The sequence below is a fragment of the Oenanthe melanoleuca genome, chromosome 5 (assembly GCF_029582105.1).
Source record: "Oenanthe melanoleuca isolate GR-GAL-2019-014 chromosome 5, OMel1.0, whole genome shotgun sequence".
Lineage (NCBI taxonomy): Eukaryota > Metazoa > Chordata > Aves > Passeriformes > Muscicapidae > Oenanthe > Oenanthe melanoleuca.
In genome coordinates this window covers 26,752,460-26,780,250 of record NC_079339.1, presented here as the reverse complement: position 1 = coordinate 26,780,250, position 27,791 = coordinate 26,752,460, and the positions used below count along the sequence as shown (strand labels likewise).

Genomic DNA, 27,791 nt, shown 5'->3' with positions numbered 1-27,791 from the left:
CAAGCTTATTATGGAAGGATTGTCTCCTTAAATCAGAAAAAATAATATATCAACAGCTAATGCTTTTTTTCTTTTTTCCACCAGACTACAAAAAACCCACCCAAACTTTCTCCAAGAATAAAGATAAACAAAACATTTATCCCAACCAACTCTCTGCAGTGAAAAAAAACTCCAGCCACCTGTCTCAAGCCCTCCCACTTAGCCCAACTTCAGCAGAAGTGGATACAGCTTGAATGCCAGCCCTATGGAAAGGATATTGTTGTGGTGAAACAATTTGTCTCTGGCCTTGGCATTAACTCACCTGGTTCTAGTGAGGAAAATAAATATTCTCTAGCATTTGGGAAGCTGGGCAGGATACTTCTGCTGTCACACTAATACAGAACAAGTCATTCTTTTCCACTCAACCCTCCCACCCTTTCCACCTCAGCCAGCGGTTAGTGACAGGGTAGGACATCTACCTGCCATGCAGCCTAGTGACAATAACCAACCCAGGCCACTATCCTTGTGTCCAGGAAAAGGAATGTGCATGCAAAAAGTCTCCTACAGGAAAGCAGGTGGTATAAGAGGTTGAAACAAAATGCAGTAAAAAAGTCAAATAAAGGAAGACTTGTAACTTGTCCATTAACATCAGGAGTATTAAAGGACATTGTCAAGTTACTACCAAAAAGACAGTGCCTGATTCACCCCTCAGAAAAGTTTAGGTAGTCACATCACAAGTCCGACCCAGAATACTTATAAATTACCAAAAATTGTAACATGCATATTATTTTGATACTTTAAGTCAGTAAGTTTGCTTTGGCTCAGCAAAATGAACTGAACTGGTGTGTTTGTGCCTCTCACGAGATTTGGTGTTCTTAGATAAGAAATCTTTAAATGCTATTCCAGGATTTAGCACCTAATCCACATTCCATAAAAATAATTCTAGAGAATTAAATAGGCTTTGCATCAGATCTGTCAGGGTGTGTCTTCCTCCTCCATGGCCAGTCTTGCCTACTTGCTACTAAACCATGACGCACAGCAAAACTGGGGCTGTCTGCAGCTTGCTTGGCTGGCCAGAGGTGCGAGCTGGGCCAAGTTCCCCCAACAAAATCCATAAGCCAAGTGTTCCACTTCTTGTAACCTTCAGAGATGGACAAAGCTGCACAAAACTCAGCACAAGAGAGGAGCAGCTGGGCACCAAACAGGATTTACTGTCTTGGACACTGTTCCATGCAGGTGTAAAAGTGCACTTATACAGCAAGAGGTTTATGCTGAGATACCCTCCCACTGGTGCTGTCATCCTAAAATTGTCATGAAAACACAACATAAGCACCAGGCACATCTCTGAACTCAGAAAATACAAGTAAAACCAGGTGGTTTCAGAAGCCAGCACAGCTTGTTAATAATGTTTTAAGAAATACTTCAGAGGTGACTTTAAACTGGAACATGTACAAGTTCATTCTTCCTAATGGATAGGTTGAATCTAACATGTTAAGACAAGTACTGCTTAGATAAAAGAGTATCTGCATCCAATTGCTTATATCCTTAGATCATATCTACTGTAGCACCATTAATACAATATATTCATGGCACACATTCAGGGAGCAATCAGAAAGCTGAGCATTTCTTCTACACCGCACCTTGCATACTGCAGCTTACTACAGGCCAGCAGCACAGGAGACCACCAGATTCTGCAGCATTAGCTAAGCCTGAATAAATTATTTTTAACTGCAACTACCAAGCTTTTATCCTCTTTAGGGACAGCCACATTCTTTGTGTATGTGCTGCATACAAAAATTTTAATAACATCTTTCCCACTCCCTGCAGTACTGCTTGCCACTACCAGCAACAGGCAGAAAAATTAGGGCCACTTAGTAACCCCTTTCCAGTGAGTTTTTTCCTTTCCATCAAACTATTTTGTAGTAATTCAGAAGGTGTGTAACCATTTCCTTTCAGTCACATTACATTTCTAGTGTATTCCAAGTTATTTCATCAGCACTAGAATTGGGAACCTGAAGTAATGGATTTTTCTCTAAGCTCCCCCTAAAGCAAACTCCCCTCAATCCATCTACTGAAAGGGCATTGTAAGGTGGCAGAGGGTTTCAGTGACTACTTTCAATTAACCTGCAGAGAAGCTTTGGAACAGAACTTTATTCTCCCACATAACTGAACTGAGAAGGAGTAATCTTCCCCATATTTTTTTGTTTTGGAGATTTTCAGAAGATGACGGGAAGAGGCAGAGGGAAAACTGACTCATAAGACAATAAATGGCAGATAAAATGGTGACAAATTGACATACTTTAAAAAGTCCTAACACTGCATGTACACCTTCAAGCCTCTGAATTACTTATTGCCAGTCAAGAACAAGATCTTGGGATATAACCAGGAATTATTTGAGAGCAGCTCACTATTGAACCACAAGTCAAAGACTACACACTCTGGGCATTGTGCCACAACACAGGAATCTATAATGTGCTTAATTTCTCAATACTTTGTACAGTTTGTTAGACAAGGCACAAAAAAAGGATAACCAGAATGCTCAAAAGACATAGAATAATTTCTGTACAATCAGCTTGTACAGCCAAAAGTAAGAACAACTGTCCAGCTGGTAAAAAAGAATTCCAAAACAAAATCCAGGTGACCATCCAACTATTTTCACTTACTTCTTTCATTTCCACTTTAAAAAAAATTGTAAGAGAAACATGTCAAAATAGTCCTTAAAATTTCTTCTGAAATGATCCTCCCTCATTTCACAGGACTGATGACTGCATGAATGTATGCAACTGTCTGTAAGAAAGGTTACTAAATACCTGCATTACTTCCAAAAGAAATTTTTAGTAGATACTCTCCTCAAGGTAGAAGTATTCTCTATTGGAAACAGTACACATGCAGAACTAGCAACACTTTATAAAAGCATTAATCCGCTCTCCTAATTTTATCCAGAAGACATAGGAGCAATTTTATTTCACTGATTTATCACTGTACAACATCCACCCTTTATGTTACTTCTCAGAACTTTCAAGGAGTTCTAAGATTTTGAGCTTAAGCACAACACAATGATAATCTATTCTCCTTTTCTTCCACACTTCTGACACAATTTGTTTCAGAAGTGCTGTTTTCAGCTGTTCTGAAACAGCATTCTGAACAACAATGAAATATGTTTGAGTGCTCAAAATGAGGATGCTCTACCAGCTGATGTAATCACACTTAGCCTTAGGAAAGCAGCCATTTTCTATGAAGAAAATAAGTAAACACTATTAGTCAACTTACACTGAGTTTTTACCCAGGTAGAAAAAAAGAAAAAAAGCACAACAAACCAAAAACCACATGCCATACAAAATTAAATCTTTCTGGGTAAATAACACTGATCAAACCCTGTGGCCTGTTATTCTCCTAAAGGCCCTGGAAACTCTTAACCATCTCATATAGAGTTCTGTCATCCTTTCTGATTTCCCACAAGGTTATAGTGCAGAATTTATATGATCCTACAGCCAGTTATTTACCTATTTTTTCTTGGGACCTTCAGAGCTTTCCTGCTCCCTGTTACAAAGTGCTTTGCTCAGGGAAACAATAGCTCAAAACAAGCCCATAAACCATCTTCTATATCCTACCCCCTCTTTCAATTTCCATCCAATTAAGCTGAGAGCTAAAGTTTTGTTACTTGGTCTTGGTTTTGTTTTGGAACTACAAACTGATATATTACATCTTGTACATGAAACAATTACTGCTTCAGTTCTACAAAGCACATAAGCAGTTTCAGTTGTCTTCAGATTTTTGAAGATCATTTTACAAAACAGTGCTAAAACTACCCTATCTGCAATGTTGCTTTAATTTAGTCATTTATCTAACAACTATTTCTTCCCAGAAATAGTCTATTGTTTTCATTTAAGTGTTGTGTGTCTTGTCAAAAATGTTTTTATTTCATTACTTTCCCCAGGTATACAGAAATGACAGACCATAAACTGTGCAGAAAGTTAATTTTATTAGTTTGTACTAATGGGAGTTCCTGCAGTGCCATTCCCATGGGCAGACTTCTGCACTAGGCACATGCTTTGAAATGTACAGGCTAGTATACATACTGGTAATCACATGCAACCACAGCTCACTACTCCTGCCTTCTATTCAGTGCCCAGAAGAGCAGTTGTTTCAAAACCAGGTCCTAGAATGGCTCTAAGAAGCAGAGCATCTATGGAGCTAATACAAAACAGGCATTCCAGTAGGCAGTGTCACTGTCCATCATAAATATCAGGGTACACATGCAATTAGAATGACCAAAGGCATAGAAGTCTAAGAATAAAATTTAAGACTGAGCCACAATGATACATCTGGAAGCATCCAGAACATATAAATTGTAATATAAAGTATTGTATTACATTATATATTACCATACAATATATATTACTATAGTAATACAGGCATATAAATAGTAACCAAGACATGAGTAGCCAACATACATTATCATTATGAGACCAGGTATCTGCAGATTATCTTGAACTTGCCTTCAAACCCTTCCCCTGTCACCAAACAAATCAAAGAACTCACACATACCCTCTACAGAACACACAGATATGTGGAGACTGCTTTCCCATGATAACCTTCCCTCCTCCCACCCTTCTTCCTTCAGGATATACTCCTGAAAGTCCTCTAAAGAAACTTGCTCGCGCCACTTTACATATCAGTAACAGGAAGCCTCCCACATCAGTCTGCATACTCTGAACTGAGCTTTCTCCTCCTCCTGCCATGTTCTCCCTGAGAGAGGATTCAGAAGAGAATGAGAGACAAATTCTTACTTCATAAAAGTTTCATTCCCTTTCCTTAAAAAAAACAAAGAAACAAACAAACAAACAAACAAAAAAAAAAAAACAACAAAAAAAAAAACCACCAAACCAAAACCAAGCAGCCAAACAAAAACACCACTTGAAACAAGAAATTCCAACACACATCTTCAAAGGAGAGGTGAGGGGGAGGAAGGCTAAGCAAGTCACTCCTGCATCACTCAAACAGTACTTTCACAAAGGGAAAGTACTATCTACAGCACAATGCATACAAGACAGTTCAGGAAGCTTACAATCTAAAACCGTGTTCATTTACTGTCCATTTAAGAACCACCCTCATATGATTATAATGCCTCCTTGCACACAAGCAAAATTAGTTGTTTTCCTTTGGATATGAGATATGAGAAGAACATAGACTTTGAGAAATAAAGTCTTAGCAGCCCTGTAGCACTGTATCTTTGGTTGTTACGTCAAAGATAAAGTTGTTTTCTGAAAGCAAAACACTGACTTCCAGATTGAAATTTCTGAAGAGGGTTATTTCTTGCAATATCATCGGTCTGTACATCTGATCAAAGCCTCATGCATTTAATATAGAAGTCTGCTAAGAAAGATGATTCCTATGGTCTGTGTGTCACAAATTTTTCTTCCAGTGGGAAATCAGCTGTCAGAGCCCTGACATCTGCTATTGATGTGTAAAAGCAAAACAGTTCACCTCTCTCTGTATAAAAGTACAACCTTAATACCCAAAGCAGGCAAGGGAGACTATGAAGCAGCACACAAGATTTTTGACCCAAAAGAGAATACTTCCTTGGATATGCTGACTAGCTCCTTTCCTGGCAAATTTTAAATACAAGACTAGAAATCAATCTTGAAACTGTAAGCACTTTGTGTATTAAAGGCCCATATGCTGAGCAAATGAGTTCAGAGGAAAAATTAAAGAGCTGCCAGCTGCCACTACTCTTAAGACAGCATTATTTACACCAAGAACTTGACCTTGCAATGCAGATCTTGAGTTTTCCCCATGAAAAGGGGCAGGACAGCATTATTCAATACAGGTTTCCTCATCAGGATATTCTACTCCACAATGGCTCTGCAAGGAATATAAGCTCCAGTTCAGCATTCTGGCAGTGTAAGCCTTGTTAGCATTCCTACCTGCTTGACAGATCATTTCACCACCTGCACACATGATTTAAAAAAAGAAAACAAAAAACAACAACAAGAAAACTCCAATAAAATTAACAAAAGAGCCAGTTTTTGTTTTGAACTGACATGTCAGACCAACAGCATCATAGGAAACATGGCAGAGCACAGACATCGCTGTGGTCACCATCACTTTCAAATCTCATGCCTTCAAATTACCATTCTCCCCACCTATACACTGAAATATGTGGTAATGAAGCTCTGGTTTGTAGACAGATAGGTTCATCTATGTCTATACACACACAACTTTCATAAGCCTACACCACCATTGGGACAGGTGAATATCATTACACATTTAATAGTCCTTAGACTGGGCCCACACGTAATAATGACTGAAGTCAAAAACCCACAAAAGACATTTGAAAAAGAGTGTTAAGTAATGGCTCATGCTGCACATAAATAATATTTAAGATATTTGGCTAAAACATCAAAAATGTTCAAAAGGACTACCCATGTAGTGTGTCCAGCACTTTGCCATTCAAAAGACAGCATGCTATTTCAAAAGAAAATTGCAGTGCAAAAATGAAACCATTTCTGGAACAGACTAAAAAAGCTAACTGGTGAACAGAAACCTGTGCTACATCTCAGAAGCATCAAGTCTGAAACAAAATGGCAAAGCAAACAATTCTTCCTACAGTAAAAATTAAATCTTCAGCACTCCTCTCAAGTCAGGGTCAATAAGACCTCATTTAGGACATACACAGTTATCTGCATAAAATTTAGCACCAGAGTCTGGATTTCAATTTGTCTTTCAAGGGAGAGAAATTTCATAGAATATCCCATGTTGAAAAGGATCCACAAGGATCATCAAAGTCCAACTTCTGGTGCTGCACAGGATTACCCCAAGACTCAACACCATGCACCTGGAGTTCGAGAGCTTCCCAAGGTTATCTAAAATATCACCATGACAGACCTTGCAATGACATCAGCTAGCTCTTCAGATAGTCTCAGATTAATCCTACCAGACCCCATAGATCTATAGGGATCCAGCTGGTGCAGCAGATCCCACAGAAGTTCAGGGTCAGATGGGAGTTTATCATTCACACAGCCATGGTCTTCCAGCTCCGTGCACTGGGACCTCCTGACTTGAAATGTGGATTTCAAATTGAACCCAGATACGCACAATGGAGGTGAGTTTTGTCACAGAGAGCCTTATCTTCTGAATTCCTAATCTCTTGGTGCTTTCTCACTCTAGAAAGCAACTCAGTAGACCTATCACTTCAGTCATTTGGCTTTGACCAAGCAGATTAGAGCCAACCTGTTGATATCAGCAAGTATGGGTACATCTCTGTATGTCTAAGACCATGCCTGTAACTGCAGTTACTCACTTGATACACAGGCATGGCAGCCAAGTAATGATACACCTTCAATTCCTGGGTTCTAATACTCATAGAAGCTACATCAGGAAACACTCACATGTGATTAACACTTGCATTTCTCTACCAAACTGGCAACTGCAGCCACCAGACTTGTCATTCCGCACTTGCTAACTTGCCGCTACATGGATCAGGAGTCTCTCTTCACCTGTCCCCTTAATGTCTAATAAGATTCAGGTCTGCATTTTTTGTTTTGTTGTTGTGTTTTGGGGATTTTAGTTGTTTTGTTTCTTTGAGTCAGCCCCAAGTGACCACAGCAGCAAGACTGTTCTGCACTGGGCTGCTGCAATCACAGGAAGAAACAGGCAGTCACTGAGGTGGCAAACACAGCCCAGGCATCTGTGCCTCCCATGGGAAAGGGCAGACCATGGCAAACAGAAGGTCTCAGAAGGGCTTTTACCAGCGTCCATCTCTTGGAATGTGCCAGCCTAAGACCCATAACATCACAGCTCTGTTTCTACCAATACACAGAACCCTGTACATTGCTGTCATCCACTCATGCCTGTATGTTCCATAGTCCATCTTCTGATTATAATCAGAAGTCATATAGCCACTCCACCAGTGCCAGCAAAGTATAACCTAAATATTTTTATTACTGTCTTTTTGTGACACTTTCCTAAGCTCCGAAATAACTTTTAAATGCAACTTACTTCTGTGAAGTTTTACATTATTACAAATTATTATTTGGATCCACAGGAAAAAGATTAATTCATTACTTACCAGATTATCCAGTAAATTATGTCTAAGCATGTCTATTAATAAAAGCATTTAAAAGAAGGCAAGTTTTGACCAGCATATGTCTCACTCCCAAAGACACTTGACTGAAAGACTTCAGATCTAGTAACAGAGCAAAATTTGAATTTATATCACTTATATATTTTATACACTATAAAAATAATATGTTTTATATTAAAAAGACATACATATATATAAATACTAAAAGCTGATACATATATCACAGGTGTGTTTTTTATGACATCTGACCTGCAGAGTAGACAAAGCTGATACCAGGAGAAAGAAGCTTCACCATCTTACTTGGAGGGAAAGTCCAGCTAAAATATGCAACATCAGTGTCCTTGGACTTCAGGGCTATAAACAAAAAGAAACACACTTTTACAAAGTGATTCGTTGGTGCATTCCTGCCTTTAAAATCGATTTTTATAAGAATCCAGTACTAGGTAAAGAAGACCCTTCAGAGCCAAGACTTAGTGGTTTTGTGCAAGTGCACTGCTGCCCTCTCCTGGGTCAGCTCTGATTCGCTCCTGCCCTTAAAACACCCAGCAGACGCCCAAGGGGAGCTGCACCTTCAAGACCATCAGGACCGCTTTGGGAGCTCGAGACTTTAGGTAGAGAGAATAAGAAAGTGAAACACACACATACAGAATAAACGCAGGAGGTCACTGATCTTTATACAAACTGAATTGTAACAATTCTTCACCTTAAATTCTACAGAAGTTTGTTCCTTTGTTTAGACTGAAGAAATTTTTCCTAATATCCACCAAAAGGGTTGTCAAGCATTAGGACAAGCTGCCCAGAAAAGCAGTGGAGTCATCAATCCTGGAGATATTTAATATATGAGTAGATATGGCACTCTGGGATATAGTTTAGTGGTAGACTTGGCAGTGTTTGGTTAGTGGTTGGACTCTACCATCTTAAAGGTCTTTTCCAATCTAACACATGTTATGACCTAATGCCAGAGAATCTAAAAGTTATTTTCTGTATTAACAGCAGAGCCTGCAGGACCACAGGGCATTCTGAAAACTAAGATAAAACAGCAAACAGCAACTTTCACAAAAGCCTTGACACTACAACTGCAGGACTGCTGCAGTTCATAATGCAGAGTTAGCACAAAGTTACACAGACTTTTAAATTGCTTTGATTTCAGCAGTATTAGAACAAACACAAATTTTGCTATTAGACAAAATTCTACCTTTGATTACCTGCATAAACCCTGAGTAATCCATGAGCCCAGGTACCCTTCCCACTTACCAAAGCTTAATGAGGTGTCTTACATAAGCTGAGCTTTAACAGGCAGAACACATGTTTAGCCCCAGAAAGTATGTGGCAAAATACACAGTTTAAGCCTCAGAAAAAGAAGAGCTTAGACAAACTAATTTTAATTTTGAGATGCAACTGCTAAGAATGAACATAGGCTTAGACCCTGCAGCTCATCTGAAAGGCAACCCATTAAAATGTAGCAATCCTAAACCTACATTCAAACCTTGAAGTCTAATGTTATTGATAAAACTTGGTCCTTACAGAATGTTTTAACGGAATTTACAAATACATTTCAATCAACCTAATAAGCATAATCTGAACATATGTATTTAATCAACTACAGGGGTATAAACCCGGTCCCTCAGGTCAAGGAAGTAAAAAAACAGCCAAGGTGGACACAGTGGCAGAGTACATTCTGAGGACAGGATGGCCTGGGCCAGTTCATGAACCAGCCTGAGATAAGCAGCATTTAATCATTACCAACACAAGCACAGCCAATTCCACAAACCCAGAGCAGAAACAACTGGTCACAAAGCAGTTCTCAAACTGCTCCCACTTCTGGCCATAAGCTTCATGGAAGCTGGCACTGCTGCACAGCTGTAGGACATCCTACAACTCCAACTCTGCACTAGGAAGACCTCAGCTGAGTAGTGGTACATCCAGTTTTTAGGAACACACTTCTAGGAAAGAAGTGTTCTACATGAAAGGGGTCCAAAAAAGGAAGCAAGAATCATCAAAGCTAAAAATTGCCATCTATAACATCCTAGTGGAATGGTATTCTTGAGGCAGTCTTCAACCTACAGAAAATTATTCAAAAGGGACAACTTCTTCATATTTCAAATATGGAATACAGCTGCAGAGAGCAAGGTAACAAATTGCTTTCTAAATCCACAGAAGAAAGCAGGAATAGCTACAATGTTTTTAAACTGCAGCAATAAGGTAACACATCAGAAAACCTTTCAGTGAGATATAATATAATAGTAAAATAAAATATTTAGAATAAACCAAACTAAAAGGCTTTAAGAAGAGGTTAGACAAACTATTGCTAAGGAACAATGTATCGGTAAATGTGTATATTTTATTTATATATTTGTATATTTTATTTCAATGCATACATGGAAAACCAGTGATCTCTGAAATATCTTCCAGTCTATCTTTATTGGCTTTAATAGTAAGTACCTGCAATACAAATGAGAAAACAAATAATTTAATACACATCTTCCCCAATGGTGACTATTTCAGTGATAGCAATCCCTCAACTTATAAGCAGCATATATTGGTCATAGAACCTTGAATATTGCTCACTGGGCAGCAGAAGTTAAACAGATGAAACAAAGCAAATGAACAAAGCAGAGTATAACAATAGTTGCAAGACATTAGACATTCTGGACTATTACTCACAAGACAGGAAATACCCTTAAAAAAAACACTCCCTAGAAACCTGTGCATAGCAAGTTTACATGCAGATCAAGTACCAACACATATAAACCATTCACTTTGACTCCAGTCAACACCAGTGACAGTTTTAGCAGCAGTTCACATTCTGTAGGCACTTTTCCCCTGGTACTGTATTAAAATTCAAAATTATCTTGTGAAAGATAAAGATCACTATCACTAAACCATTGCAAGAAACAGACCTAACCAACAAAACATGCCTTGGAATTGGACCATGCTGGTGCTCTGCCTTGTAAAGACAAAGAAACAGCTCATAAACTGCATACGCAAGCCACAGGTGATCTCTCCAGTTGTTTGTACCCTTAAGTGAATACTTTCCATGGCTATTTTAACTTTATGAATTTTGAACTTAAAATACAGATCATGCAAATGAGAAGCAAAAAATACTATCTCCCAAAAATTACTCTCCTGACAAGTAAGACAACAAACTTGTGCAAAGTCTAAGTATTGAAAATAGCAAAACCCCATTACCTATTTCTCCAGTACTGGCATTTCTTATTTAAGTTGTTAAAGGAATTAAAAAAAAACCTCTCATCTTTTTGAAAACAAAAAGGCTAAACCCCTATTTTTCCACAGTTCTTTTAAGCATAGCTTTTGTTTGTTTTTTTTAACCTTAATCATTCATTCAATGAACTTTTTTACAGTTCTGATTATAACTTTTTTTAAAGTCCTAGATGCTAAACAAGCAGGAAGGGGAATGTCATCGCACAAAAAGCACTTAAGGACACCTTTAATAAAGGATTAAGAAGAGAAGGTTTTTTTTACTCTGACTGCAAGGAGGCAGTAGCTACCACCACACCTTTTTGGAGCAACCGAGGAGCTGCAGCCCGAGCTTTGCCGCCCACCTTGCACCTCAATACCGTCCTTTGAGAAGGCTCAAAATAAGAAAAAATTAAGCATCAAGGGACCTCAGCCGGGAGAGTCACTTTCAAGGCATTATCTTTTCTGAATTCTTGATAAATTCAGAGCGGTTGTAACAGCTTCTACCTGCCCACAGCCAAAGGATGGCTGGGAGGGAACCAGCAACATAAGAGAAGCGCACGTCACCTCCCAGCAAACCCCAGCCTGCCTCAGCCCTGCATCGCCTCCCTACCGTGCTAGGTGACCCTGTCCACCCCGCGTGGCCCCGCTACAGCGCTAGGAGTCCCCTTTTAACCCACACCCTCCATGCCCTCAGCGCCCCACCCGCGTCACCCGCCCACCCGGCCGCCTCAGCCCGGCCCCGCCCACAGCCCGGCACCGCCCTCAGCCCGGCACTGCCCTCAGCCCGGCTCCGCCCTCAGCCCGGTTCCGCCCTCAGCCCGCCCTCAGCCCGGCACTGCCCTCAGCCCGGCTCCGCCCTCAGCCCGGTTCCGCCCTCAGCCCGGCCCCGCCCACAGCCCGGCCCCGCCCTCAGCCCGGCACCGCCCTCAGCCCGGCACCACCCTCAGCCCGGCACCGCCCTCAGCCCGGCACTGCCCTCAGCCCGGCTCCGCCCTCAGCCCGGTTCCGCCCTCAGCCCGGCCCCGCCCTCAGCCCGGCACCGCCCTCAGCCCGGCACCACCCTCAGCCCGGCACCGCCCTCAGCCCGGCACTGCCCTCAGCCCGGCACCGCCCTCAGCCCGGCCCCGCCCACAGCCCGGCACCGCCCTCAGCCCGGCTCCGCCCTCAGCCCGGTTCCGCCCTCAGCCCGGTTCCGCCCTCAGCCCGGCTCCGCCCTCAGCCCGCCTTCAGCCCGCCCTCACCCGGCTCCGCCCTCACCCGGCCCCGCCCTCAGCCCGACCCCGCCCCGCGCAGCGCACGTGCCAGCTTGACCTCCTGCGATTGGGCGACCGAGCTGTCCGTCAAGCGGCGGCCGCTGCTGAGCGCCAGTGAGGGGCGGCCCTGGGGCGTGGGCGGGGCGCTGGCGGCAGCGCGGACGGGGCGGGCCCGGAGCGGGCCCGGCGCGGGCCCGGCGCGGTGAGGGACGGGTGGGCCGAGGAGGTGGCGGGGGACGCTCGGTCATCGCTGCCCTTTTGCCTCCAGGGTTCGGGCTTCAGCGCTGCGGGGTGAGCCGCGGAGCTGGTCCGGGGCTTGCGGGGAAGTCGATAGGCGTAGGGGAGCGGCTGTGTTGCGGACGGTCGGTGGGCCTGGTGGTTAGAGATTGAAACTGTTAGAAAAGAGGCCGCATTAAGAGATTTGTCTTGTGTGCTGAGCCGTTCCAGGCAAGTACCGGTGAGATATGCGTGTATGCTTGCTTTAGTAGTAGAAATGCGGAGAAACTACCGTCGGGGCAAGGAGAGGCGTGGATGGAGCAGTCGCAAGCGCGGCCACCACCCCCAGCGGCACAGGCGAGCCAGCCACAACAACCGCGCCCAAAGGCAAGTACGGGCGGCTTGTGCCTAGCGCGGGCCAAGCTGGGTCTTGTGGCTGATTAAATGTGCAGAACGGTGACTTTCTAGGACTGAGAGGGCTGCCGCCTGAAGATCTAGTAGACAGTACTTCTGGTATGTTTGTCATCCTTACTGTGAGTGGAACTGCACTGATTTCTGGAAGTTTAGTGTGTGTTCACAGCTGATGTTAGACTGAGATGTGGTTCCGTGAGCCAATCCTTTCAGCTGTGCATTATCCATAAACCCTTCATCAATGTGCAGAGACAGTTCAGGGAAGAAAAATGCAATTACTTCATTCTACCTGCCTGTTTGTTTTAAGCTTCTGAGTCTACTGGTGTAAAATCTGTCATTAAAGGATCTTCCTGAATGTTTGAAAGCATGGTAAGTAATGTGGTAATAATACTACATCAAGCAGATGAGGAAAATGAAAAAAAGGTTTCGGGAATAATCCCCTGCCTTGAAAACTAATCCTTTCAGAAAACACATTTTATATTTTAGAAGTTACACTTGCCTATGTTTGCGCTGTTTTAATGGTTGCTTTTTCATTCCCCTGTTCTTTCCTTAGTGCCTCTTGCAGGAGGCTAATGCTTTGCTTTAATAAACCAGAAGAGGCTAATGCTTTGTTTTAACATGCTAAGCTTTTTTTTTTTTTAATCTATTTTTAGGAAAAGAGATATACGTATTAGTTGCCACACTAGTTGTGCCTGTGTAAGAAAACTTAGAAATGCAAATGGGCACTACTTCAGTGAGCAGAATCAAAAGGATTCTCTTAAAGAGCTGTAAAGTTAAGTGCTTTGTTTGGATCTGGGGTGTCTTTCCCGTTGTGTACCTGTTATGTCATTTAACTATTTTCAAAGTTGTATAATCGAACCACAGTAGAGCTGGTGTTAGAAATAGGGTTTCTTTGTCATTTTCTTTTCAATAAATTATTACTCTTGTAAAACATCTTCACCTACTGCTTTTAAAATGACATGTAATAAGACCTATCTTAAAAAGTGAGAAGTGTACAGGTGATTCAGGAAACATCCCAGTGGAATTTTGCTCATCACTTCTGAATGTGCTCATGTATGTTAGCTCTGAAAGAGAAAAGCTGCAGTTACCCTCTGTAATGTTTATTAGAAATGCAGAGGCTTTTCTTGGAATTTTCATTAAACTTTTGTTTATTCTGCATGTTTCTGAACCTCATCAGTGGAATTCTTGTTATGTAGAGAATGGCAAAATATTTTTGACCTGACTTCAGTGTTTTACGCACAGCTTTGTGCTGTGAAGACGTTTGCTTTCAGGAGTGGGCTGTTTGTTTAATGTACAATTGCCCAGTTCATCTTTTGCTAAAAAAAGTCAGAGGCACTTGCAGAATCAACAGCCACCTCTAATGTATTAGCAAGTAATTTACGGCTTTTAGGATGCTGGTATCACTAATGTTCTTAATGTTTTTAAGCTGAATGTTTTTCATTATTTGATTTTCATAGTGTAATTTATGGTGATATGCAGAGTTTGCTATCAGAGCACTGCAGAATGGTACTCCGTTTATGTCATAACAATCTGCTTTCTAGATTCTTTGTGGGAAAGATGTGTGGGGCGATTGTGAGCCTATCTTGAAGGCAGTGCTATTTTTTCAGCCTGGAAGAGGAAGAACCACAGACCACAGTGAATGCAGGTCCCAGCAGCAATGAAGATCCTTCTTCGTCCAGTTCAACACAGAGCTCTGTAGCACCAGGTAAGAGATGGTGTTTATAGATAAGAAGTCAGTTCCTATATGTTGATTGTATGAAAAAAGTAATAATAGCTACGTTAATAATCTGGTGTGACAGGAACAATACAAGCTGTAAAGTTTGTGGAGAAAAGTAACGTCAGGTGATACAAAAAGAAGTAGTAAGGGTCTAGAGAATAGATCCAAATCACTTTTAGGCCCACAAATGCTTCTCATGTTTGAAAACTTGTGTGCTTAGCCAAGCTGATATAAATTAGAAAAAATGCAATTCTGTTTCTTCCTCCAGAAATGCTGCTTTAGGAAGAAAATTAACTACTAAGGAAGAAAATAAAATAAGAGAGCATTTAAAAAATTACAGCTTGTGTTCAGTTACTCAGCCTTTTGATAGGCACAACAATCCACCACTTTGTGGTGTGTCTCTTGTGAGATGTGTCTCTCTTAAAGCCTTCAGTGTACTTTGTAGTCTGTAATAAATACACTCTGGCTAAATACTTGTTCATTTACAATGAACAATGAAGTAGCAGTGCTGTTGAGAAAGATGTCCTGTTTACCTTCTAGTTTCCTGACTCACTAAACAATGCGAGTCCTGAAACAACACCGAGTTTAAAGAGATGGTCTTAGTATATTACTGTTTTGTGTTATGAGCATGTTAGGAGATGTATCCTGCAATTTATTCCTGTGTAATTAGATACTGTATACTAAATGTAGTGTGCTTTTATAAACTTTACTGATTCATTGACTAACATTTTATTTTTGCTGACCTGAATAAGTCTTGGTCACTTGTGGCTAAGCTGAAACCTAAAAGATGCAGACAAGGAGCTGAATAGTAAGCAGCTGCAAAAAGAGGATACTTAAAATGAAATTTCTGGTAGTAAATAAAATTTTAAATAAAAACTCTTGAAATTAAATGTTAACAATTGCCTCTGAATAAATTTCTTTGTCTTGAGACAATCTGTCAAAGTGTTTTAAATCTATCAAAGTATTTTACTTGTCTCCCTTTGCATTCACACAGACAGTGAAGCACTAAAATTGAGTGTTTCTCATACCGGTTTATTTTTGGAAGTAGCCAAATCTACTCTTGATTTTATCTAAATCTCTCCTGAAGAAAAAGTGTCTTGTTCTGGGAAGTGATTCACTTTATTTGAATTTACTTGATACCTCATTGTCATATTTTTTGCTGTCTGACCAAGTCTTTTAGCTAACAATGTCCCCTCGTGATTTTTTTTTTTTTTTTTTTTTAAGAAACACCTCTTTTGTTCTGCAACAAAACCTTTCTTTTTTGATTTTCTGATTGGTCTGAATTTCCTCTTGGTCAGTGGTGACATCCCTTCTGTACCTGTGTAAGAGCAGTGCATTTGAACACCATAAATAACCTCTTTTTTTCTCCTGTAACTGGCTCGTGTGTTCCGTGTGTGTTACGCTTGGGACCTGTTGAGAGCTAGAGCTTTGGGTCTCGCAACTCTGACATTCACATGAAGACATGGAATATCAAAGAGTAATAAGCAAACTTAGTTTCCATCTGATTTTGCCACTTTTTCTCTCCTATGTCTCCCCACCATGAAGAACTGCCAGGATTTTATTATGACCCAGAAAAGAACCGCTATTTTCGCCTGCTGCCTGGACATAATAACCACAACCCACTCACCAAGGACAGCATTCAGCACAAGGCAATGGAGTGCAAAAGACTAAGACTCTTAGAGGAGGAAAAAAGCCAGAATCTGGTATGTTTTGAAAAAGATTGCAATTAGGCTTTATTGTACTCTGGCGCAGGACAGATTATAAACTAAAGGCTGCAAGTTTTGACAATTCAATTTCTTGTTCTGCTAAGAATAGAGTCCTTGAAGGCTTTTGTGTGGCTGTTCCACACAGGAATGAAGTCAAGTCATTACAAACAAAAAATCTATAAAGACACAGGAACTGTGCTCAGAGTTGCAGTTGTCCAACAGTTAACACTTGAGTTAGGTCATTGGGTGCCAGGCTTCAAATTCCTGCCTTGAACTGACAACGTGGGGCCTCGATTTAAAGTTTTTCACTTTTTTAATAAATTTATTCATGATATTCCTGGATATTCCTGGGCCTTGAAGAAGCAATGTAATCATAGTTGGTGGAAACAGCTTTTTCTCTAATAATTTTTTGGACGGCTGAAATCAAGGCAGTTCTTATGTTTATGTCTGGAAAGCCTATGTGCTTTCCTTCATAAAGTGTTACAGTGAAATTAATGCTGATGCTGCATATTTGTAATGTGAGTAAAATATGTAACATGATGCTTTTTCATTTTCTGAAAAACATGTCTTATAACTTTATAAATAACAGCTCAGCTTACATGCTGTCGTTTGGAAGAAGTGAACAGTGTTCTTTTTCTTAGACAATTAAATTCTCCAACGAGTTCTTCAGAATTCAATGTAACAAACATTTTGACTCTCAAACACTTGTATTGTCTGAGTGTTATCAAAAAGATTTCTTACTTCATAATTCTGCTAAATACTCTATCCCTTGGTCTCCTCAGAAGGTGTTTGCAATAAATTGTAAAAAGTTTGTGAATCATGAAATAGAATCTTAGAATAACTTGGTTTGGAAAGGACCTTAAAGATCATCTAGTTCGAACCCCAGGGCTGTGGGGGGAATGGAAATGGAATGGAAAAGCAGTTTAGTATGACAGTAAGACTGCATGTTCAATATCAGTCTTGTGATAGAAGATTTTGTTGTATAAGAATTTGAGGTATTGTAATGAAACCAGAAGGTGACTTCACACCTCCAGGTGGTATTGTTGATTATGTAGAGTGAAAACAATAGCTGTTGAGGTTTTATATTTTTACTCCAGCTTGTTTATTTACAGAAGCACTCCATAACTCACCAGGAGTATATTCTTGTCTACTTACTGTAGTAGGTCAGGGAATGGTGCTGGAATGTGTTTTATATATTCTGAAATATATATTCTGTTTTATATATTCTGAAAATTTTATCTGTGTAGGCTAGAGGAAGAAGTTACCTAAGCATCCCAAACATCAAAGCTGTGTTTGAATCTTAAACAAGTAAATAACTGAGTACAGTTCCATGTTACTATCTTCCAGAAAACAACAAGGGCTGGACTGAACTCATCTGTGCTGTTACAGAAAAGGCAGCTGGGTTTGCTCAGCTCTACAAGTTATTGCAGGTACAATGATTTGATTTGTCTTCTGTTTGCAGTGCCAAGTTCTGATGTTAGCGCAATTTTTGTTTCTGTCAGGTTTTCTTGCATTTCTTACTGTTCCATTGGAATGAGGAGAAACATATTACTTATAGTCAGAAAAAAGGTTATATTCTGTAATAATCAGATTACTAAAATGATGAGAATTAAAATGAGAAAGTTATTTCCCAATTTTTCTTAAAAAAAGTTCACTTTATGTATGTGTATGGATATGCTGTTTTGCCACATTGTACTTTATGAGTATAGCACAGCTTTTTTGGGATAAGTGCATTTCAATGGACGTGACCATTCCCTTGCCACCCATTAGAACATCAAAAGGCAAGTTAAGTTAGTGACTTGCTGTGTTGCTTTTCTGGCTAAAGTTGTGCTGGCGTTCAAAACAGTGGGAGGAAATTTCATTAATGTGAAAGATGCACATGTTCATGGCTGGGTTATGCAAGGTAAATTTCAGCATGCTAGTTATTCAGGCATTTTCTCTTTGGTGATTGAGAAGCAGTTCTGTATGGCCAGAATTCTTTTCATATGCGTTAAATTTAGGCTTACCTGAATTCTCCTCTCTTCAACCCCCTCACCCTCCTACCTGCTTTCACAGGCTAGTCCATGAACTAAAAGTGAACTGCATGCAGAGGAGGAAGATAGAAATTCACAGTCCAGATTCCTCAGTTGCTGGAACCAACAATTTTAAAATCATTGTGGTATGTTATGACAAATGATACATCTTTAAGATAAAGGGAACCTGTCTTCAGTGAAAATTCAGGCTCCTGTAATGAAACCACACAGGTCAAATGTAGCTTTTAAAGATGTGTTATTCCTGCTCTGTCAGTTCTTAAAATCTGTTCTCAGTAACTTTAAACAGGTAGGGAGAGGCTGTTCCTTTTCTGCAGAGGAAAATTATAAAAAAGGTTGGATATGGAAGCATTTTTGTTAGGTTGTTTTCTGTTTTGTTTTGTTTTGTTTTAATCTGATCAATATATTCTTTTGGAAATAAATAGGAGTTGAGTGTATCATTGTGGGGCTGGGAGGAGGAGTGGAGAGGATCAAGAGGAAGAAGAAAAAAAATGAAAGAGGAGAATTTTGGGAGTGGCAAAGCCTGTGGTTCAGTGAATCTAAGTAAACATCAGTAATCACTTTACATTTCATGATCTTTCATAGACTATATAGGAAGCTCTCCAGGACCAGCTCCTGGCCTTGTAAACAGAGTACTGCATAGGTAGCTGAAGCCAGAAGGGACTCAGAAACAGTGTAAGTGTATAGAATTGTTAACACTGGAAAGATCATTTATTGTTAGCCAAGGACTGAATCTTTTTCTTATCTCTGTTTTTTCTGTGCATGCATTTAAACGGAGTTGGCCACTGATTTTAAAGGTGAATGGAAAGCAGGTGGTGTTAAAGGGATCAGAATTAATGTGTTGTTTCATTTTAGACCTAATGCACCTCCCTCAAGCTGTTTTTCCTGTAAGTTTCCAGTGTGACCGGTAAGCTTTTATTTTACAGGCAGATGTTGCTTGTGAACGAATATTCACAGTGAACGATGTAGAGCATGGAGGATGTAAATATGGTATCATCAATCTCAGCGGTTTGGGGAAGGAGTCTCTCACTGTGGAGATGTATGACAACCTCTACTTCACAAACCGCAAAGTACTATTTTCTGTTCCTCCTTCCTTTGGTGGTTGCATTCTCAGAACACTGTTCTTGGGAGGCTCAGGTGGAAGTGCCATGAGGGTTGGGGAAGGGGCTAGGAGGAGAATGGAAGAATCTAGAAATGTGAAGCTTGGGTAAACACAGAACAATAAACTTCTCCTAAAAGTGCTCAGTACCAGTGATAGCTGTCAGGAATGTTATACTACATTTGAAATGGAAGACTATGTAGAAGTACCAGCTTCCAAGGATAATGATTACTTTAGACTTGAACTGTAGCTGGCAAAACGGATGTTTGACTAGCAAAAGTACCAAGATTTATGTGCTTCTTTCTTAAAAATAATTTTGGGAAACTGTGTTTATCCTTAAAGTTTACCCTTAAATGGTGTTTACCCTCCTTTAAATATGAGGCATATTTAGAACAGGTTTTCATGATCTGTTCATGCTCAGGTTCTTTAAGGAGTGGTCTCTTGAATAATAGGATGTGCTTGGTGCCTTAGTCTGTGTTTGGTCAAACTTCTCAATGCTGTTCTGAGTATGAAGCTGAAATATTTGTGCACCATTACTGAGTTACTTAGTGGGCTGAGGAGTTGTGCCCAGTGCCTAATTTTATGTCATTTTTGCATGGAAATAATATTTCCTTAACTGAATAACAGATCACAAAAATAGTATGTCTTCTCTCTGAAGGTGAACTCTGTGTGTTGGGCATCACTGACTCATCCAGATTCTCATGTTTTATATCCTTTAACAAAAAGCAAGTTTTCTGGAAAACAGTGGAAGTTATGAAAATCGAAATATGTTGGAATTACTGTGGTAGATGTATGGTTTTGTTACAGATATATGTAGAATTGTTCGCATGTTAATGGTAAATGAAAGACCGTGTTTCCTGCTGTGGAGAATTCCCACTTCATTAATTGTGTATGTAAATGCCACATCCAAAATGATCTGATGTTTGGAAATTGGCTAAGGCAAAAGAACAGGAGCAGAGGGTTTAGGCAACAACCTTTTTCTGAAGTGAACCTCTTTGAAAGTGGGATGATTATTTTGTGTTTGAAACCATCCCCATATTGATTGGGGTGAGAGGAGAAGGGGAGCAATTCAGTAGCATCACCTGCAACTTTCAGACCATGTTTTGCAGGTCTGACTCAAAGAGGAGGAAAGGTGATGGTATAGTAGAGGGAGCAGTAATGAACAGTGTAGAGCCCAGAAGAGTGGGGTTGAAAAATTTGCATTTTGACATGGGAGATGGCAGATGGCAGGTGTGCTGTTAAAGTGCCAAAAAAATTACATAGGAAAGTATGGAATGGCCTGTGTGAAAAGCCAGGCAATTCCAGACAGACTCATCAGGGGCAGGAGCTCACCAGGCATGTGCACAGCGGGGGACAGGTTCAGGATCACTTAATTTGGTGGGTTTGTGCTTTCCCCTAGTTGAGTTACAGATTTACCCCACTGAACTTGAATGCAGCTTTCAAATTCTATTTGTACCTGGTATAGTCTTCATAAAAAATTTAAATGTAATCTAAAGTGAGTTTTCCTTGCCTCCTTTTCCAATTTTTCTCCATGAAAAACAGATCTATATTAATGCAGTGTCGTCAACATGAAAAAAAGAAGAACAATCTATGTAGGCCATGCTTATTTTTTTCTTTTTCACTAGTAAGATACAATAGTATTCTCTTATCTTTCTGGTACTGAAAATACACAAGCAAGAATTTGAATTCTTTCTGGCTCATTCCTGTAAAAGAAAAAGTGTCACAGCTAGTTGTAAACTGTAAAGCACATCAAAGGTCTCAAGGAAAAGTGTTGTAAGCTGTAGCTGTGTCAGGGCATCTTGCTTTTCCCATTTATAAATATTAGGTAGCCTGTACCATTCTAGGGAGAAATCAGTTTTCCTTAACTCACTTCAGCAAGCTGTGTCTCATGGGAATTGCAGAAACACCAGGCTGTGCCAGTCTGCTTCCAGCATCATTGTTCAGCAGCACTAACCCAGGTAGGGTGTTTTTGTTGATTTTTTGTCTCCAAGTTTTGGTAGCAATTATGGTATGAAAAGAGCATAAATGAAAGATTATTGTAGCATTCTTTTTCAGTAGTTGGTAAGACTGTTGTATTCCTGTAAGACTAAAACAGCTTAAGAAGTGAAATGATGAAAGAACTTGAGACTTAATTAACAAGCAGTATTCAAAGCTCTAGTTTATTTTTAGCTGCTGCAGTACTTGACTTTTGCAGGGGAACACCTCACTTGTGAAGTAAGCACCTGAGATTTTTCATGAGTAGCTTGGCCTGTAATTAATACTTGGAAGCTGCACACAGCAGCTTCTTTATAGACTGTCCAGAGTCACTGCAGAATCCCTTCTCATAACAGCTGCTCAGGTACACTCAGTGCATAAATCGGAGGTGGAAAGCTGCTAAATATCTCAGCCCATAGCTCCTTGTGCAAGCTCCAGCTCCAGTTGTATGGGAATCTGACTGACTGGGAGGGTACTATGTCTTGCCTGGCTATAGCAGATCTTTTTTGTTGAATGTTCTTGGGGGCAGGACTTAATTGAATGGACTTTCTTGATAGATGTTAGAACCTTAAAATCTTAAAATCATAGAGTGCAATGCTCCAATCTGGCTTCCATTCAGGCACCATCAGTTAAATTTATACAGAGGAAATTTGTGATGAGAGTAATGGACTAATTTTAAACTTTTAATGTCTTACTATATATGTAGCCATTACAAAAAAATTTGCATAAAGTCAACATGAACTTGAATGAAGAATCACTGAGGATAGATGGCTACTAGGCCAGCATACGCAGTTGCTCTGTAAAAGATTTTAAGCCCTTCACCATAATTAGCTGCTGTGAGTTCCACTGAAGTCTTCTTCTTTAGTATGTCCTATTGACTGTTTAGGTATTTCCAAATTTGATTTCCTTCACTCTCCTAAATAGGTGATTTGTGGGAGCCTTGCTGAGTAGATGCCGGGACAAAAGTAGAACTTAGTCTGTGTAAAACTGTGTTATCCATCCATTCTTGTCCATGGCACCTGCTACCTGACAGATGTATGCATGATGTGCCGTGAAGGAAGTGAAAACTGAGGACATAGTCTGCTAATTGGCATAAGTTCTGTGCAGGGGCTACATAAATAAGGGTCAAATCTAGGGTTTTATTACTTAATCTTTTTTTGTTTTTCTTTTTTTTTTTTTTTAATAAAAAGCAAGCATAGAACTTAGAGGTTAGGCTTTGGCTAATCTGTATTTTATAAAGTAAATCTTTTTTATTTCTAGTCCACTCATCTTTTAAAAATGGCTTGTAATTAAGTACTTTTCTCTCTCGTGCCATGGTCAGCCCTCTGACTACAGAATAAATTTCAGAGATTTTCAATATCATCTATTTACATAGACTCTAGGTATCCCACTTACAGTTATGAACTTCCATTTCTGTTTCCTGTCTCTTGAGTTACTCTTGGTAACACTTTCTCTGCTTCAGATTGAAATGTTAAAAGAAACGTGGCAGTCTAAGAACCTTTCTGAGTTACCATCCTGTCCTAACATTTTATGAACACTTCATGTGTTGCTCCTGTCTTCTAGGAGATCGACCTGGAATGCTGTGCAGTTTCAAGATATCCACTGCCTGGTCCTGTGCTTGGTGCCTGAATCCCCAAGCAGACAACTGCTTTAGCACAGGTGATCTATCTGCAAGGCTAGCAATCCCCTCAGTCTCAGTGAGAAAGACTTCTTCCATTCATCTCCCAGCTGCTATGTAAATTACAGCTAAACCAACATCATCTGTCTTCCTTAGGCCTGACACGACGAGTTCTTGTGACCAATGTAGTGACAGGGCATCGTCAGACATTCGGAACCAATAGTGATGTGCTGGCACAGCAATTTGCCACGCAGGTAGGGAGAACCAGGCACCATTTTTTCAGAGATCTGCCTCCTTGGTGGGCTTTTTGTTCTGTTTGGGGCAGGACTCCTCATGCTGTACATAAGGTTATGATGACAGCTGCTGTTGGATGGCTGTTCCACAGTAGAGCTGATGTGGTCTGAGGCTTGCACAAAATTGAATAGCAACAAAAAGATTATCTGATTTCAAACAGGGGCAATTTTTTTTAAGATTACAGAGGTTAAAAGACAAGGAAGTATAAAAAGCACAGTAATAACATGAAAAATTGTTTTGGTTTTGGCGAATAACTTCATTATAATAACACTCAGTGTACTGTCTCCACCGAGAAGGAAAAAGTCCCTATAAAATATTAATGTACTTGTTCACAAAGGATTAGAATGGTGAAATAGAAATACGAAAATTTCAGTTTCTGTTTTGCTGTTATGTTGGAATGAGTTCCTGCTTACCTGGGCAAACTTTTACAGCTAAAGTAAATAGCTGAGGTTTGAATTAAACTAATGAATTGGCTGAAAAATGTTGCAGTGTGTAATTAAAATTCTGCTTTTTAATGCATCTGTTAAAATAATTTGACAACTACACTGTAGAGCTCAAAAGCATGACACAGACTATGTAATTGTAAGATGCTTGCAGATGTTACACAGTACACTTCTTTCTCTGGATTCTCCCAGACCCCAGTGCTGTACAACGGCTGCCGTTCGGGTGAGATTTTCAGCATCGACGTGCGCCAGCGTAACCGCAAGGGGCAGAGCTGGAAAGCAATTCGTCTCTTCCATGGCTCAGCAGTTACATCTCTTCACCTTATGGAGGCTGAACATTATCTGATGGCAGCAGATATGGCTGGAAAGGTATGGTTTTGTTGTGTTAAGGACATTCTGTTCCTTTTAGTATCTGGGCATTTACAGGTACTTATCCCACTCCCAAGGGCATATGTCTCCTCTTGGTACATAGTATGGAAGTGGGTGGCAGTTCCATTTATGGTCTTCTTCCAGAGCCCGTTATTTATCACAGAATGGTTTGGGTTGGATGAAAACTTAAAGATCATCTGGTTCCAGCCCCCTGTCATAGGCAGGGACATCTTCCACTAGACCTTCATCTAGCCTGGCCTTGAACACTTGCAGGGATGGGGCATCCACAACTTCTCTGGGCAACCTATTCTAGTCACTCACCACCTTCACATTAAAGAGCTTCCTAATATTTAATCTGAATCTACCTTTCTCAGTTTAAAGCCATTCCCCCTTGTCCTATCACTACATACCCTTATAAATTGACCCTCTCCAGCTGTCTTGTAGCCTCCTTTAGGAGGAGGCTGCTTTTGCAGGCTGAATTCTCTCAGCCCTCTGATCATCTTCATGGCCCTCCTCGAGACATGCTGCAATACATCCAACCTTTGGGTGCTCTCTGCTTTAATACATCCTCTCTCAAACAATTCTTTCAACTTACAGATAAAACTGTGGGACCTAAGAACAACAAAGTGTGTGAAACAGTACAAAGGTCACCACAATGAATACGCTCTTCTTCCTTTGCATGTAAATGAGGAGGAAGGACTTCTTATAGCAGGTAGGTTGACTTTTTCCCCCTTCTATTTGTATAGTGTATGGTAGTGATTTTCTTATGCCTGAGGGGTGTTTCTTAGGTACAGCTGTTAGAAGCTATAAAGCTGTTAATTCTTTAAAATTCAGAAAAAAACTAGCCTTAAACATACCATGAAAAATATGTTATGGATGCACACCTACTATAAACAGTCCTGTGAGGTGCTCAACAGCTATTGCTGTGTCCTGCAAAAGTCCCATTATCCTTTCCACAATATGTCTCAAGAGTGGAGCGGAAAACACTTGTTTTTAAAATTCAGGGAAACAACGTGTAAACAGGAGATTTGGTGATAACTTTATATAGAGACTGTGTATATCTTCAGTTGGAGCTTAAGTGGAGAATGTGGTGATGGACTGAAGTGAAGCATTAGCATGTGGGCCTGACTCCGTGTAAACTGTCTATACCCCTCAGATGCATTTTGAATACTCCCAGTTACACTCAGATTTTTGTATTATTATATTTGGGGTGGTGGGTGGAAAAGTAGCAATAGATGAAACAAACCCTTATAGTGTAGCTAAGCTTCATAAAGTCACTGTAAAGACAGTGACCTTTTCTTGGATTTATTAGTAAGTGGTGGAATAATAAGAATTTTTAATTTGACTGAATTTTTCTCCCCTTTTTTGGCTTAGGAGCTTGATAAAGAGAAAAGCACTCTAAATACTGACTTATTATACCTTTAATTACCTAAAAGGAAATGCACATTTTTCCCACTCTTGCAGTTTTCAGTGTAAAATTTTGATTTTGTAAAGTATGGATAAGCACTTCACCTCTTGTGGCTGTAAAAATATTCATTCCCCATAGACCTTCTGCTTCTGTGGTGATAATCTTGCAGAACCTTGTAAAGTAATGTTCAAATTTGCTTTCCTCCCAGTTGGTCAGGACTGCTACACCAGAATTTGGAGTCTCCAAGATGCACATCTGCTTAGAACCATCCCTTCTCCCCACCCATCATCCAAAGATGCCATTCCTAGTGTGGTGTTTTCTTCAAGACTTGGGGGTAGTCGAGGAGTTCCTGGCTTACTCATGGCTGTCAAACAGGATCTCTACCACTTCTCCTATAACTGACATATTCTCCTCAGACCTGGTCTACAAAGCTGCCAATCTATATGTGACTTCAGAATCTTTACACCAGTCACCAATCTGTTGAATCATTATGTGCTGCTGTTGCATCTGCTTTGCTCATTTAATTGTGAACCTCCTTCAGCAGTTCAGCAAGTCTTGCTGTATACATACATCTCAGACCTCTTGTAAATAAAAGCAGATCTTGCTGTATACATACACCTCGTACATCTCTTGTAAATAAAAGCTGAACATGGATTAATTGTAGGCAAGATTCAGCCTCTGAAACCTAGCTGTAAGCCTGCCAAGTGGTGACTTCCTAACGCTTCTTTGTATTTCCTTTACCCAGTAATATGTACAGAAGACAATAGAGCAGGAAAACTCTCCTCTTGGGAGCAGTGTCAAAACTTTAGTGTGAATATATTCTGTCAGAAATAGCTGCTGCAAGGGTAATCAAGATGAATCCCAGCAAATACTCAAAATAGTTTCTTCCCTCTCTGAGTGTACATTCAAACCCCCCAAATATTTCTTCTATCCTATTAACAACTTCCTCATGGGCAGACTTATTTTTTTACAACCATGGTTCCCCTCATACCTCTGGCTTTAGTGTTCCTCTGCAGAGCCTTCTTTCTCACACAAAATAGAGTGGGTGCTGCTCACAGCCTATTCTGTGCTGCCCCTTCTTTCCACAGACAGTCATTATGAGACTGGGGGGGTCTCCTGCTCTCCTAAGTGGTAAGCCTTGCAGGCTGTTCCTATTCCCTCTATTATCCTTTGGAAACCAAGGGACCTAATTCCCAGTTGCTTTGCTTTTCAGTTTGAGAAAATATTCCACAGTTTGTCTTGACTAGTTAATTTTTGACATTTTCTGTTGCATGCACAGTGATAAATACACACAGCATAACTTTCAAAAGCATTTGCATTGCCTTAGTTAATAATGCATACTGCAACTAAGCATCTGTTCAGAAAACAGAGATGAAGTTAACCCCATCCCACTGCAAAGTCCTAATATTACATCTGAAATCAACTCAGTTGCAACATAATTTATATTGATCTTCTTGCTAGCAAACGTGTGGTTCAAACATTTTCAGGTAGTAACATACAAAGACAATGAAATCCCTTAGAGCAGAATTAATTCCAAAATTTAAATTAGAATTTAGACTCTTTCAGTGCTCTTAACTGCAGTAATTCCTGTTCTGCAAGAACAAGACCATGCAACAATTATGTCCAGTTACCGTGGGAAACAAACTAAGAATTGTGGTTGAAAGGCATCTTACGTAACTGAAGATAGTTTCATCTCTTTGTTCCTTTTAGGGAAAATTCATAAAACAAAAGAAAATAATTTCCTTTCTGTTGTTTCCTGGAACCAAGTGCACACACATGTCCCTGCAAACCCATTCACCCAACTAGTGCTTTCGCAGCCAACACTTCTAATTAAGCCTGCAAAAGCACTAAAAAAGGAGAGGGCAAGCAGGGCAAGAAGAGAGGCAATTTGGCTTCAGTGACAAACAGCAAGCAGTTTACCGGCAGCAGCTAAAGTATATTAAATCATCTCATTACGCAGCAACAGTGGGACCCTAAGGCAGTTAAA

At 40.3% G+C, this 27,791-nt stretch overlaps 2 protein-coding genes across 3 annotated transcripts; both read left to right on the top strand.

Moving 5' to 3' along the window:
- Window positions 1-7,078: 7,078 nt before the first annotated feature.
- Window positions 7,079-12,725, top strand: LOC130254088 (uncharacterized). Its single transcript, XM_056493313.1, has 2 exons — window positions 7,079-7,084; window positions 11,961-12,725. Exons 1-2 carry the CDS (start codon window positions 7,079-7,081, stop codon window positions 12,723-12,725), a joined length of 771 nt encoding a protein of 256 aa, XP_056349288.1.
- Window positions 12,694-26,415, top strand: DCAF4 (DDB1 and CUL4 associated factor 4). 2 transcript variants are annotated; one of them, XM_056493869.1, is made up of 14 exons: window positions 12,694-12,810; window positions 13,005-13,122; window positions 14,754-14,851; window positions 16,409-16,566; window positions 17,917-17,999; window positions 18,625-18,727; window positions 19,526-19,669; window positions 20,357-20,406; window positions 21,577-21,656; window positions 23,236-23,331; window positions 23,447-23,544; window positions 24,220-24,396; window positions 24,994-25,108; window positions 26,013-26,415. In XM_056493869.1, the coding sequence occupies exons 2-14, from the start codon at window positions 13,013-13,015 to the stop codon at window positions 26,204-26,206; spliced, it is 1,506 nt and encodes a 501-aa protein (XP_056349844.1). In that variant the 5' UTR covers window positions 12,694-12,810; window positions 13,005-13,012; the 3' UTR covers window positions 26,207-26,415. The 2 variants fall into 2 exon arrangements, with proteins under 2 accessions (XP_056349844.1, XP_056349843.1); XM_056493868.1 differs by lacking the exon at window positions 12,694-12,810 and having other exon boundaries at window positions 12,977-13,122.
- The last annotated feature ends 1,376 nt before the right edge of the window (window positions 26,416-27,791 follow it).

What these genes read in the sequence shown, in the direction of transcription:
- DCAF4 (XM_056493868.1), top strand. Translation starts at nt 12,992, where the DNA reads ATGCTTGCTTTAGTAGTAGAAATGCGGAGAAACTACCGTCGGGGCAAG. An exon ending in AGGAAAAAAGCCAGAATCTG is followed by an intron (nt 16,567 to 17,916) that starts GTATGTTTTGAA and finishes ACTATCTTCCAG; the next exon opens with AAAACAACAAGGGCTGGACT. An exon ending in CATCCAGATTCTCATGTTTT is followed by an intron (nt 20,407 to 21,576) that starts ATATCCTTTAAC and finishes TCACTTCAGCAA; the next exon opens with GCTGTGTCTCATGGGAATTG.